The sequence below is a fragment of the Monoraphidium neglectum genome, assembly GCF_000611645.1.
Source record: "Monoraphidium neglectum strain SAG 48.87 unplaced genomic scaffold scaffold00210, whole genome shotgun sequence".
In the NCBI taxonomy this organism is placed as follows: Eukaryota; Viridiplantae; Chlorophyta; class Chlorophyceae; order Sphaeropleales; family Selenastraceae; genus Monoraphidium; species Monoraphidium neglectum.
This window is the reverse complement of record NW_014013418.1, coordinates 21,031-33,953: the sequence shown is the minus strand read 5'-3', so window position 1 is coordinate 33,953 and position 12,923 is coordinate 21,031. Positions and strand designations below refer to the sequence as shown.

The window sequence follows — 12,923 nt, the reverse complement described above, 5'->3', positions numbered from 1 at the left end:
GGGGCGATCGGTGATGCGGTCTGGGATCAGATCGCCAACCGCCGCTGCGGCGGCTGCTCCTGGCGCTCCCTCAGATGTGGCAGTCGGGCAAGGCGGACTGGAAGCTGCTGCGGGTGGGCGTGGTAGAGCTCACCAATGACGTGTTTGTGGCGCGGCTATTTTTCGGTGAGCGCATTCAGGGAGGTTTTGGCAGTGCTCGCGCGTCGCGAGCGACAGCTTGGCCAGCGTTTGAATTGCTGAGGTCAAATTAGGTCGGCTGGCCTGCCGACCGTGCCCAGGAGCACAGCCACTTGACTGATCATCGTGAACAGCAGATTTTGTTGAGTCCCAGGTAGGCGATTGCAGACGTGACAAGCAATCCCACCCTGAAACCGCACACGAGCTGCTGCGCCCCTCGGCCTCCCTGCGGCGCCCGCCCTCCGGCCTGCGCCAACCACCCTTGCCTGCACCCCCTCTGCCAGGCGACCGCGTGACGGGCCAGCCTGTTTGGGACTGCGACTGCCGCCCCTCTGACGCGACATTTTTGGCAATGAAGGTGCGGGCACATGCTGTTTACGGCCAGAGCGCCCTCATGAGTGTGTCGGCTGCAGGGGCCTACGTGTTGTGAATAGCTCGCTTGCCTTAGGGTCGTGAACACCGATCTATCCACTCAAACTTCTACCTCAACCTTCCTGAATTGCCCCTTCCCCCCATCACAGTCTGGCGCCCCCATCTACGTCCACAAGCGCGTGTGGGACGAGGCCGCCACGCGGCTGCGGGACACTCACGCCTTTGAGTACATCAAGCAGTTGCACTCGCAGTCGGCCAAGGAGGAGGCCAAGAAGGGCGCCGCCTCTAGGTGATGCTGCTTGCCACGCACCTGCACTGCAGTGGCCATGGCGCCGCCTCTTGGGACGTGTGGTCAACGTGCCCCATGAAACTGATGAGCCGCATGCTCGACGTGCCCTTGATTAACGTGCGGTGCATGCGCGCAATCGGCCTGACGCCCCGCGCTCTGCTTGCATTGCACACCCCCTTGAAATTTGCCGCCGCGGCGCAGCTCGACCTCCGGCACCGCGACGCCCTCGGCGACCCCCGTGGCGGCTGGCGTTGCGGAGCTGCCAGACAGCAGCCTGCTGCTGCCCATCTCCCTGCTGCTGCGCGATATGGAGGTGGGGCGCGCGGTCGCGGCCCCTGTTCGAGTTGTGCGTGTATGTGTTGTGGGGGTAACACCATTGCATACGCACGCAGAGACAGGCATCTGCCCTGCGCGTGGAGGGCGCGCAGTGAGCTGAGGGTGCCCTGTTTCCCCTGTTTCGATTAATGTCTGCAGCCTCCAGGGTTGCTGAGCGTGTTGCCCGAGCCTGCGACCTCTGTGAACTGGCTTGCACCGCTCCCTGCCGCTTACTCGCCGCGCCCGTCGCCCGCGCCGCCCATGTGCAGGTGGCGATTGCTGACGAGGACTACGTGACAGCAGCGCAGATCAGGGACCACCCCTGGATGCGCCTGCACGCGGACATTGAGATGCACAAGTGAGTTGCGAATAGTCAGATTTGGCGGCCACTGCTCCAGTTTCCGCCCAGCGGCAATGCCGTCCTGCAGCCGGAGAGCTGCACGGCATGACAACGCGCACTTCTAGTGCCCTAATTTGGCCCAACAAGCTCTGGCGTCCCGCCCCGCCACCGCCAGGGGCATCGGTGCGTACGACCGCGCCAAGGAGCTGTTTGTGCAGCTCAAGCTGCGCATCGAGGCGGACACCACGCAAGCCGTCATCAGCGGTGAGGCCCCACGCGCGACGGAGGGACGAGCGGCCCTCGCGCGTTGCGGGTGCCCCTCCGGTCGCGGCCCGAGCGGTGGTGCGGCAGGACGTGCTTTTGGCGCGACCTGGGGCAGGCGTTTGCCCGCGGCTGGTGGCCCACCCCGATCCATGCGATGCGCCACCGCCGACCCTGTGCTTGCGACGCCCGGTTTCCCTTTGGCCCCGCAGGCAACTCGCAGTCCCTGGAGGCGCGCATCATATCGCGGGCGCGCGCTGAGAAGCAGCGCGAGGCGGCGCTGCGCGCGATGAAGACGGTGAGGGGGCCGCCCGTGCAGTCATGCTTGCCGGGCGGCTGGGTACCCGCCGCGCCCCTTGCGGATGGCCTCTTGCAGTCAACGGACATTGCGTGCACAGTCAAACGTGCGACACCTCACCCTGGCCGTCACTCGTGGCCTCCTCGCAGTTCCGCGTCGTCGACCACCCGCCCATGAAGCTTCCCGGTCGCCAGAAAATGGGGGAGCCCTCCCAGAGGACCGACGGCCGCGAGCAGCAGAGGAGCTGAGCGGAAGCGCCGCCTCCCCCCGCGCCCGCGGGCCGCCGCGCTGAGCAGCGCGGCGGCCGCAAACACGCAGCATGGGCCGCCGCCGCACGAGGCGGGCGCCCCGGGGGCTGGGGACGCTCCCAGCCCCCCTCACAGGTTTTTCCAGGGTGACCCACGCGAGCGAAGCTCCTGGGAATTGGGCCAGAACACTTGCTGACGGGACAAGGCGAGAGCCGACCACCGCAGGCGCGCGCGCGGGGGCCCCGCCGCAGCACGCGGGCCCCGCGCGCGCGCCGCCGCACCTCCGACGCGCCGCCGGCGCGCGCGCAGGGGGGTGGGCATGTCAGTGCTCCCCGCGGCGCGCCCGGCGGCGCCCCCTCATGTTGTCGTCGAGAACCGAGGGGCTTGCAACCGGCCCCGTTCATCTCTACCAACATCTTGTCCCATCCGCCGGCGCATCACACCACCGGGCGCGGCAACGCCGCCCCTCCCATCCCGGCGGCGCGCGTCTCAACCGAAGCAATGTTCCTCCCCTACGTGCCTTGCCTGTGTGCCTTCTGAAGCATGTGTTGCGTCGTCAAATGCGCCCGTGAAAGTACTGTCTCAGGGCGCCTTGCTGGGTAGGACTAGTCGCAGTGGTGGCGTGTGCCGCTGGTGGCGCGTTTCGCAAACTGGGCGGGGCTTCGCGCAACGGCCGGCGCCGGCAACGGTGGCGCCGGGCCAGTGATAGCGCCGGCGGCCTTACCTTGTGCTGGCGGCCGCCTTGCCGCGATGTGTGTGTCTTTGCGCATCGTCGGTGCCCCCTTTTTTCTAAGCTTGCTATGTTTATTTGCCAACAGTGCAGCGGCAGTTGCGAACGGACGCATCAACCTTATCCTCATCAGGGGCCCTAAATGCATCGGGCCCTGCACGACGTCCATAATGCCTGCATCGCGTGACATGCGCAAAACGCGCCACCATTAATCTGTCATCAAGTATCATAATCCGCGTCAGTGTTCCTGGTCACCCGGCATGTGGGGGCGGTACAGAGGCGTACTTGGAGACCTTCCCTCCTGCGCTGCACAGGAAGTGTCCGGGTCTGCTGCTTAGCCGTCCCATGGGGCGTGGACGGCATGGCAACAGGGCAGGCCGCCTGGCGTGCCTGCCCCCACCACCACGAACCACCCAGCCAGGGGGTGAGGCTGCGGTCAAGCAGTGCGATGAGCAGGCACTTTTGATGGGATGCAGTGAGGGCGACACACCGCAGAGCCGTGCCGCCAAGGAGCCTGTTTTGCTGGCTGGCTTGGGTGTGGTGCCACACAGAGCCGACATCAGCGCCAAGTGGCGCCCGAGGAAGAACCGGTCTGCTCTCCAAACAGTCAGTGGTCAGAAGCCTTGCGGATCGCGACTTCTGTTGCCACACTGTAAGGAGTCACTCATAAGGGTGCAAGTAAGGCAGCGACTTCACCATTGTGGCTCTGCCCTGCCCCCCACCCACTGCAACCATGTTGGCCTCTAGTCGCCCCCCTGCGCTGGTGCACCCTGGAGCTAGGCGGTGAGAGGCATACGCTACATTCGTTCTGTGAGATTGCGCTGAGGGGACTCATGTAGATCGCCCGGAACAATGCAAGCTGCATCATCCATCCTCGACGCAGATCCCCCGCGGTCGTCGTCCGTGCAGCAGCATCAACTGGTAAGTGCTTGGGGTGTCATGTCGTGGCCACCCAGGGCGTTAGTGCGTAAGCGGCACGACCCATGCCGACCGCCGCAGCAGGCGCACACCCCGTGTCCTCTCCCTTGCACACCATATGCGCGCCTCCTCTGCTCATGTCCTTCAGGCACTGCTGCGCCTGCGGCAGCGATCGATGCACTCAAGAGGGGCGTCGCGCAGCCCGGCAGCGTCCCGGCGCCCGCCATGCTGTCCGCCATGCTGGAGCTGGAGCGGGCCAAGCTGAGCCCAGAGCCCTGGCTGGCTTCGATCGAGGCCCCACGGGCGCGCTGGCGGCTGATATTTACGGCTGGTGAGATTTCCCGACGCGCTGTATGCGTGAGAGGATGGGATGCAAAGCAGCGCCCCGCCGCCCCGGCGGCTGTGACGACGAGCCACGCGTGCGCAAGCTGCGCTGTGGACGTACCCCAGTTCTCTGTGTCATGCACAGGGAAGCACCGGCAGCTTTGAAATAATTCTGACAACCCCAGTGTGGGGGAGCTCCGTGAGGCTTTTGCTCTGATTGCTTTGAACACACATACACACACACACACACACACACACGTGCGCTTGCGCTCTCTCCTCGTCTTCCCACACACGCCATACTCCATGCATTGTCTGCTCTCACTCCAGACTCGAAGCAGGTGCAGGCGGGCCAGAAGAAGCAGCCCAGCAAGGGCGGCATATTCTTCCCCATCCCTGCTGTCCAGGTGGGCGCCCGCCTGCGCGCGCGCTTTGAACGCCGCTTGCACTGGCTACCCCCCACCTGCGCCGGCCCTGCGCCGGCCCTGCTCCGGCGACCACACGAGGTCGAGGCCCTATCATCTGTGCCTCACCATCCCCTGCAGAAATTCGACCCTGTAACAAAGGACTTTGAAAACGGCGTCTTCCTGGGCCCCATCGCCTCCCTCACATTCAACGGCCCCTACACCATGGCTGGCCGCCAGCTCAGCTTCGACGTGCGCAGCATGAACATTGGGCTGGGGCCGTGGCGCTGGAGCATCGCGCTCAAGAAGGACGCCAAGCCGCTGGACCAGCTGCCAGACTCGTGAGCGGCTGGCATACCGTATGTGTTTGCAAGGGCAGGCAGCAGTCACCATGGAGAGGCTGGTCACTCGATCAAGCAAGGGGACGCTGCAACTGCGATGGGCCAACCACTCCCCGATCCGTAATGTGATGACTTTGTTGCAAGCAGCGGCGGTTGTCTGGCACCTTTTGACCGTAGGCTTGTCCCCCTTCCACCCACCCGTAGCGAGCGCAAGGCGCTGCCTTTCTTCCTGTATGCCTATGCTGATGGTGACATCATCGTGGCGCGCGGGCGGAGCGGCGGCCTGGCGGTCTGGACCCGCACGACTGCCGAGTGGGAGATGAACGCTGGGGTTGCGCAGGTGTACAAGTGATGGGCGCCCTGGCGCCCCACGCTCCGAAGTTTTTGAGCCGCCGCTGCTCCCAATTTTGTGTGTAGTGCGAGCAGACGCGTGCGCGTCCGTGTAGGCTGGTGGCTGCTGATGTGTGTTTTTCTTCCTCGCGAATGCATGGCCTGCAAACAGGCCGCCGCCACTCATGAGCGCGAGACAATGGGCCTGGGCTGAACGCAAGCGCCCACTGCTTTCTGGTCTCGATTCGGCGACGACAAGGCACATAATGCCTCTGGCTTCTATTTCCACTCACCCCCATGTCGAGGTTCCACCTGTATAACGCGGGTCAGGTGGCCTGTGGCTTTCGTCGCTGTACCCGCACACCTGCTTTCTTGCACTTGTGAAGGGTGTTGTCGGTTGTGTCGCTTGTGTGCACGATCGGCTGGCCTCAATGTATAGGGTTGCATGTGGCCAGTGAATTTTGTGTAACAGCCTTGCACATGTTGGGCAGGGCCACGGGCAGTGCGGGCCAGCGTGCACAACATCGGCAGCTCGAGCTGAGCTCGTGCTGCAGCATGAGCTGGTGTGTCAAGTGCCACGATTGCTGGGCAATGTGTTCATCTGGTCTTTCGATCATATGGTCATTATCATTGTGTATATATCAAATCTCATAACATAACGCCCGCGGCTACCGTAGGCCAGAAGTCTTGGATCGACCACTGCGAACCACCCCGCTGGCAGCTTTTCCAGCACCGAGTTCCCTCCATACAAAAGCGCGAGATTGAGGCTACAAGACTACTTAAGCATCTGCAACCCAACTGAATACGCAGCACTCACGCAGCGGTCCAGCCATGCGCAAGCGGAGACAGCAGACAGCAGCGGAACAGGAAGGGGTTGTGGACGTAGATATTAGGATTGGAGGCCTGAAACCTTTCAAGGCATTAGGTGGCCTGGTGCTGTACGCGCCGAGCCCGGCGGATGCACAGGCGGAGGCGCACTCGAACGAGGCCGGCCAGGTGTACTTCGGTCGCGGCGCTGTGGCGCTTCAGCAGGGTGCGAACTGTTGCGCGGATGTACACCGGGAATTTTAGTGCTGCAAAGTGTATTCAAAAGGCTTTGCAACCTGGTCGCGCAATCCCTGCCATGCACTTGCCGGTGCGGCAAGCACCGCAGCAAGGCGCCCAGATGGAAGGCCTGCACACACTCCCGTTTTGCTCACCCATGCCCCCATCCCGCAGGCGATGTTGTCCTGGATCTAGGTGCAAACGTTGGCGCCTTTGCGCGCATGGCGGCGCCCGTGATTGGGCCAGAGGGGGTTGTATATGCGGTAGAGCCCATAGAGGGCGTCTTCAGGGCACTGCGGCTCAACAACACACGCTTCAAAGAGTGGGCCAACGCGCACCAGGTGGCGGCGGGCAGCGTGGTGCCCGTTCACGCAGGTGAGGCGTGCCGCGCCGGCACATTGCCTGCCTCAATCTCGCGCGCAGCCCTGGTGTCTTGCGGGGGCCTGGCGTGTCGGGGGCCCCCGTCCGCCTGCTCGTACAATTGTCACGGAACCACCACCACCACTGCTTCATGTGTGTATGCCAGGCGTGGGCGCCCTTGGCGGCCCCTCTGTGCGCGAGTTCACCTACTACCCTAAAATCACTGCCTTCAGCAGCATGTACAGGTGCCAACGGGTGTTTAGCCTGTGTGTGTGTATGGGGGGGGTGTGCACCTGCGCGGTGCTGTTGTGGTGTTGTGTTATGCAGTGGACGCCTAATGCGCGAGTATATTGCAATGTAACGGCAAATGTAGAGGCAGGGGAAGGCGCAACCTGGCGTGTATGGCTGTCCTCATTACAAAAGGCATACTTTGCTACCTTGCGGCCACCTGCCCACCAATTTGACATCTAATGCACTGTGGCCATCATTGTGTGATGCGACTACCCTCCTCCCAGGGATGACTACGATGCGGCCCAGGCCACCCTCAGCCTGGTGGTCAACAGGCGGGAGAGCTTCTCACCCATTGAGGACGCCGGGAAGGCCCTCGCGCGGTGCGGGGCCGCGCCGACCTCAGGCCCTCCACCCACGACCCGATCACAATCGGATGCACTTTGTCACGCACACTGGCAAATTACGGCACGTTTGTTCCAACCCGTGTAGTAGCTCTCCGCTCAGAGGGCAATGGCTGGCGCGGCGCCCTGCGACGCAGCCATTCGTCATCTGCCCTCCCCCTTCAACTCCTTCCCAATCCCGTCACATTTCCCTCCCCCCAGCTGCATGCCATCCCTTTACCGGCTAATCCACAAGGCTGCCTTTGTGAACCTGCTGCTGCGGCCGGCGGTGCCTGTGGCCTGCCCCATGACCACAGTCTCCGGCCTCATAGAAGATTTTGGCATCAAGTGAGATGCAAGGGCTGGTGGCTGGGAAGCTGGGACAATCATTTTAAGGGTCAGGAAAACTGACCGTGCAGTCAGCCGGCCGACCGGCCCAGCTGCTGCCTCGCGCGCCGGCACCACGTCCCGGACCACCAATTGGGTCGCCCGCGGCGCTGGCGCGGCGCCCCAGGGAGGTTGGTCTGCTGAAGGCCAATGTGGAGCGCGCCGAGTGGGACGTGCTGATGGGAGTGAGGGAGGAGCACTGGCCGCGCATACGCCAGGTGTCGCTGCAGGTGGGGGCCGGCGGCCTGCGAACAGGACGCTGCAGGCGTGACAGGGGAGCGGGCCCTGGTGTATGCGTGTGCGTGGCAAAGCTTCAGGTCTGCTGACGAGGCAAATACGTTGCGTGTTACCTCTTGCGTCCGTCATCACTTGGAGAGCCTTTCAAGAGGGTCCCAAACCATGATGTGCAGAGCTTCCATCCGTCCGCCAGGTTCACGACATTGACGGTCGCGTGGCAGCTGTCGAGAAGCTGCTGCTGTCGAAGGGGTTTGACCGGGTGGCGGTCTACAAGGAGCCGCGATTCAAGGACTGCAATCTCTTTATGGTTTACGGCAGCAGGGGAGCAGCGCAGCAGCAGAAGCAGCAGCTGCAGGTCAGGTAGCCCTACCAAATGAGCAGCGACCTGCCTGTCCGTGTCATGGCCCCAGTATTGCCGCTTGCAGGCAGTGTACACGAATCGATTGCCAAGCGGAACCCACACCCGGCAATCGGACTTGGTGCGCGCGACCACGTGTGTGTGTGTGTTTGTGTGTGTGTGTGTGTGTGCTTGTGTGTGCGTGTGTGTGCTTCTGTGTGTGTGCGTGCGTGTGATTACATGTGCTGATGCACCGGCTGTAGGACAATTGCAGCCAGCAGCAGGGATATGGTTGAGTTGTAACATAAACGCCAATCTACACTTCAAGCAGCTTCCACATCGCAGAGGAGGGGCAAACGCAGTTGTGGCTGCATTGCAAAGAAGCCTAGCCACAAGAGACATTGCACGAGTGCATGCCAGCTGCGCAGGCCTGCCAGAGCCTGTGGGGCGCCAGGCAGCGGCGGCGGCCATACGGGAGGACTGAAACAGCTGCTCTGAGACAAATCATCCGCAGCGGGGCAAAAGCCCCCCGCCAGCCATAATGCACAGCCGGGCCGCTTGCACAGCGGACCGCACCCGCGGCACACCTGCTGCGGAGGGCGGGCGGGGATACGATACCCTCCGTGCCAGATGGTGTCACGAATAAAACTTGTCGGCCGCAGAGATCACCTTCAGGGCCTCGAACTCACGGCTCCCCCCCGCAAACGGCGGCGGGCCGCCGCCGCCATCGTCGGGGACGTATAAGATCTGGAACTCGGGCCGCTGCAGCGCGTGGAGGCCGCGCTTCACGAGGCGCTGCCACCCCTTGCGGTTGCTGCGAGCGGCGGGCAGGGGGCGCAGGGCGCCGTGCGCGGGGGAGCGGCGAGGGTGAGGAAACGCGCGAGCCAGTTGCGACTGCAAGAGCACACACACGAGGCCTGGGATCAACCATGGCGGCTGGGCGAACTCGAGGGACTGTTCTGTCCCGATTCAGGTCCTCGCAGCGCCGAGGGCAGCCCACCTCAGCGCCTCCCGCAGGGCTTGCGCGTCATGCCCCGGGTCCAGGATCAGCAGGCGGTGCGCCGCCTCCGCCCCCGGCGGCGCGTGCCGCTCCACGCCAACCACCGTGCGGCTGTGGCCCTCGTGCTGCAGGTACAGTGGCGCGTGGCGCGTCACGGTGACCGGCGAGCCGCGCAGCTGCGCGAGCGCGCCGCTGCTTCCGCCGCCGCCGCTGCTGCCGCTGCCGCCGCTGCCACCGCCGCCGCCGCCGCCGCTGCCGCTGGAACCCGGCGGGCCCTGGCTGAAATAGTCCCACACCCACTGCACAAGCGCTTTGTGGCGCTGCGGCGCGGGGCCAGTCCCGGCGCCCCGGCCGCCCTGGCGGCCCCTGCCGCCTCTGCTGCCGCCGCCTGCGCCTCGGCCGCCCGCGGCCGCCCCGCAGGCACCCTCTGCCTCGGCCCCAGAGTCGTCCAGGTCCAGCCCGTTCCCCCCGCCCTCGCAGCCGCTGCCGCTCGGGGGCAGCCGCTGCCGCCGCACCCCGCCGCCGCCGGCCCCTCCGTCCCCCTCGCTGCGGCCGACCCCACTCCCCCTCGCTCCGCCCCCTCTTCCTCCTCCGCCTCCTCCTCCTCCGCTGCCGCCGCCGGCGTCCCCGAGCGGAAGGTATGGCGCCGCCGCGGCCGCGGCAGGCGACGCAAAGCAGCGGGAGCAGACGTCAAAGTCTGACTTGACGGTGCTCTTGTAGCGCACGCCCACCAGCGGCGAAGCCCCGCACAGGTCGCAGGCGACGTTCAGGTGCACGGTGGCGCCAGACGCGTCCGCTGAGGTGGACGCCTGGCCTGCGCGCGATGGAGGGCGCGCACGCTTCGACACGCGAGGTGCGAATGCGCGTGCTGTTGCATGCACGCGAGTGCGTGTTGCTTGAGTGCCTGGGAATAAAGCATGGCTTCCAACGGCTCAGGGACGGAGGCGCGCCCTGCAATGATCTGCAGGCAGCTGCCACAGCCCCACCCACGCGCTGCCCCGCAGGCGCCGCCCAAACGGGCAAGGCCCCCCGGGTGCCCAGCCCCTACCCTCCCACGCATTCCAATGCCAAAAGAGACCCACAGCAGAAGTCGACGATGCGGGCGTCGATCCCGAACTGGCGCAGCGCCGCTGCGACCTCGGGCGTGCCTATCCACTTGGGCGTGCCCTGCACCCCGCCGCCCAACTGCGCACGCCCCGGCGGGTCGAAGCCTGCCTCCCACGCCGCCTCGAGCCAGGCCTGCAGCGAGGCTGCCGGCGCGGCCGCGGCACGGGCAGGTACGAGGGGTGGGGTCGGGGGCGCGCCGCCGGGGGTCGGTTGGCTTCAAACAGGCCACATGGGGCTGCAGCGGGCTGTCAGCTGTGGCGTCCGCCCCAGGCAAGAAAAAAATCAGCTTCAAGCTACAAAGCATGGTCCGCTGCCCCCGCCTCTGCTGAGAGCATACCCAAGCCCCCTCTGACTAAGCCCCGTCCTCACGTATGTCTGGCAGCCACCCGCAGCCGCCAAACAGCACCCGCCGCGCATCAGGGCGTCGCGCCAGCAGGTGCGACGCCAGCATCTGCAGGTTGCGGTACCCACAGCCCCAGCCGGAATCCTGCGCGGCTCGCGACAGGTGCGCGGCGTAGCCTGGCGGCGGGGCGGCGCGGCGCCAGGGAGCAGGCAAAGAGGTGTATGCCGCGTTATAGATGGAACGAGCGACGGAGCGAGAGGGGGGCCGTCGTTGCGGGTCAGCGCCAGCACCAACAGCATGCAGCCTTCCTGGGCACGGTCGCTCAGACGGTCGTGCTGCAGCAGAACAGCATGCCACAGTGCTCGTCCGGCCGAATCCAGAATGCAACAGCCCCACCCGTCCTGAGGCGGCCTGCGTCGGCCCACCGCAGAGGTATATGCTGGTGTGGGCGCGCAGCTCTGAGACCAGCGCCGCCATGAGCAGCGGGATGACGTCAGCGTCGGCCAAGGGGCTCGGCTCGCGCCGCTGCTGCCGCGCCAGCTCGCGGGGTTGGGTGGGCAGGCGAGGCGCGGCGCTGCCGAGGGGGCGTTGGGGAAGAGAAGGATATCATGTCAGTTTACTGTACATCGTGGTTGGCTGTTCACTGAGGATGCTTGGGCCGTGGGCAGGTTGGCAACAGCAGGCTCCTGGGTTGCTACACACTGGATCCTGCACGCGCCGCAGACAGCTGGCCCTCAGAAAAGCCCACCTGATGCGGTCGGGGTTGCGGGGGCAGTCGTTGGCCCAGTGGCCGGCCTGGCCGCAGCGGTAGCAGCTGCCAGGACGCGCGGCAGGCTGCAAGGGGATAGCGCGATTGGCGCAGGCACGTGAAGACACGAACATTCACACAAAGAGAGCAAGCTCACAAGCAGATGGGCGCCGAGCTGCCGGTCAACACATCGATGAAAACAGCCCACCGTTTTCCCCCTGAGCCGCCTGGTCTGTGCCGTTGCACGTCTGCCAACCACCAATCCTGGACAGGTGCGCGGGCGCACCTTGTCTGAGAAGCCGTACATCGCTTGCAAGGCGGCAAACTGCTCAGCCTCGCCCCTGCCCGCAGCCTCGCGCGCCGCCACCCGCTGTTGTGCCTCGGTTTGCTGCAACCTAAAAGAACGGGCAGCGGGCATGCATGGTGAGTACACAGCCGCTTGCACGCGCAAGCCAGGTGCAAAGCGTCAACGCAGCTAGCCGCTGAGGAGAGATGCTTTGCATGCTAGACCATGGTGGCCCCGCTCGCGCCATGCATCGCATGCAGGATATCACGGTGGGCTTTCGTGCTGCGGCCTCAGAACTTTGCTGCCATATGCTGTCAAGCCAGGGCAGAATTGACGCTGCCGCCCTGGACTAGTTAACGCACCTGTGCGCCTCGTCATGCGAGTCCAGGTCAGCAAGCGCGACGACATCGCCACAGAGCGGGCAGGTTACGCCGCCCAAGGCACTCAGCAGCTCGTCGCCGCCTGTTGTGCCGTTTCTCCCGACAGCCGCGCCGTTTTGGCGCCATCCGCCACTGGGCTGGCTGGCGTCAAAGTGAGCGGCCACGTGCGCCTCTGCTTCGGGTCCAACGTCTAGAAAGAGGCCGCACACGGGGCATTCTACCAGGTCCGCCATCAGTCGCAGTGCTGGCTGCCGTCGCTGCCCGCACTGCTGCACGCTTGTTGCTGCGTTGCGCTTGCCCAGGCGCGACTGTCATGCAGCGCCTGCCTGCTGGATGTACATGTGTTAATAAGTTACGTGAATATCTCGAGCATCTAAGTTTTGCTTTGGCGTTGGATCCGTTGCACTCGGAGATAATCCCGGTGATCTGTTCGTACATCCGTCGCTCGCAACATCAGGAGCGTGTATATGGGACTTGATATCCAGAATCCTGTTGCGGATTCACTCAATATCAGCATGTGCCGGTCGTACACCAGTTCTCTATCACCACCTCTGCTCAAGCCAGCTCCCCCTAGCTTCTACCCGGCAGAAAACTTGATTCAGCGCTGCATAAAGGAGAGATACCGGTGACTTATGCATTATACATTATCGCTCCGAAGTTTGAGAGGTCCCGTCGGCCTGCAGCGCTATTCCAGGCAGCCCGCGTCCCGAGCAGTGATCGCTTCCTGCGACGGGCCCTT

At 64.6% G+C, this 12,923-nt stretch overlaps 4 protein-coding genes across 4 annotated transcripts; 3 read left to right on the top strand and 1 right to left on the bottom strand.

Annotated features, from left to right (window-relative positions):
- Positions 1-74: 74 nt before the first annotated feature.
- On the top strand, positions 75-2,300 carry MNEG_1969 (hypothetical protein; the record flags this gene model as incomplete). Its single annotated transcript, XM_014049561.1, has 8 exons — positions 75-165; positions 462-535; positions 699-838; positions 1,040-1,151; positions 1,423-1,511; positions 1,669-1,757; positions 1,967-2,052; positions 2,202-2,300. The coding sequence occupies 8 exons, from the start codon at positions 75-77 to the stop codon at positions 2,298-2,300; spliced, it is 780 nt and encodes a 259-aa protein (XP_013905015.1).
- Positions 2,301-3,763: 1,463 nt separating this feature from the next.
- MNEG_1968 (hypothetical protein) lies at positions 3,764-5,366 on the top strand (the record flags this gene model as incomplete). The annotated part of the gene is made up of 6 exons (XM_014049560.1): positions 3,764-3,813; positions 3,914-3,951; positions 4,097-4,279; positions 4,600-4,676; positions 4,815-5,014; positions 5,219-5,366. The coding sequence occupies 6 exons, from the start codon at positions 3,764-3,766 to the stop codon at positions 5,364-5,366; spliced, it is 696 nt and encodes a 231-aa protein (XP_013905014.1).
- Positions 5,367-6,175: 809 nt separating this feature from the next.
- Positions 6,176-8,347, top strand: MNEG_1967 (FkbM family methyltransferase; the record flags this gene model as incomplete). The annotated part of the gene is made up of 7 exons (XM_014049559.1): positions 6,176-6,377; positions 6,563-6,763; positions 6,915-6,993; positions 7,264-7,359; positions 7,582-7,707; positions 7,874-7,976; positions 8,177-8,347. 7 exons carry the CDS (start codon positions 6,176-6,178, stop codon positions 8,345-8,347), a joined length of 978 nt encoding a protein of 325 aa, XP_013905013.1.
- Positions 8,348-8,956: 609 nt separating this feature from the next.
- Positions 8,957-11,825, bottom strand: MNEG_1966 (Zinc finger with UFM1-specific peptidase domain protein; the record flags this gene model as incomplete). The annotated part of the gene is made up of 7 exons (XM_014049558.1): positions 8,957-9,134; positions 9,321-10,134; positions 10,403-10,570; positions 10,797-10,946; positions 11,196-11,344; positions 11,519-11,604; positions 11,805-11,825. The coding sequence occupies 7 exons, from the start codon at positions 11,823-11,825 to the stop codon at positions 8,957-8,959; spliced, it is 1,566 nt and encodes a 521-aa protein (XP_013905012.1).
- Positions 11,826-12,923: the final 1,098 nt, after the last annotated feature.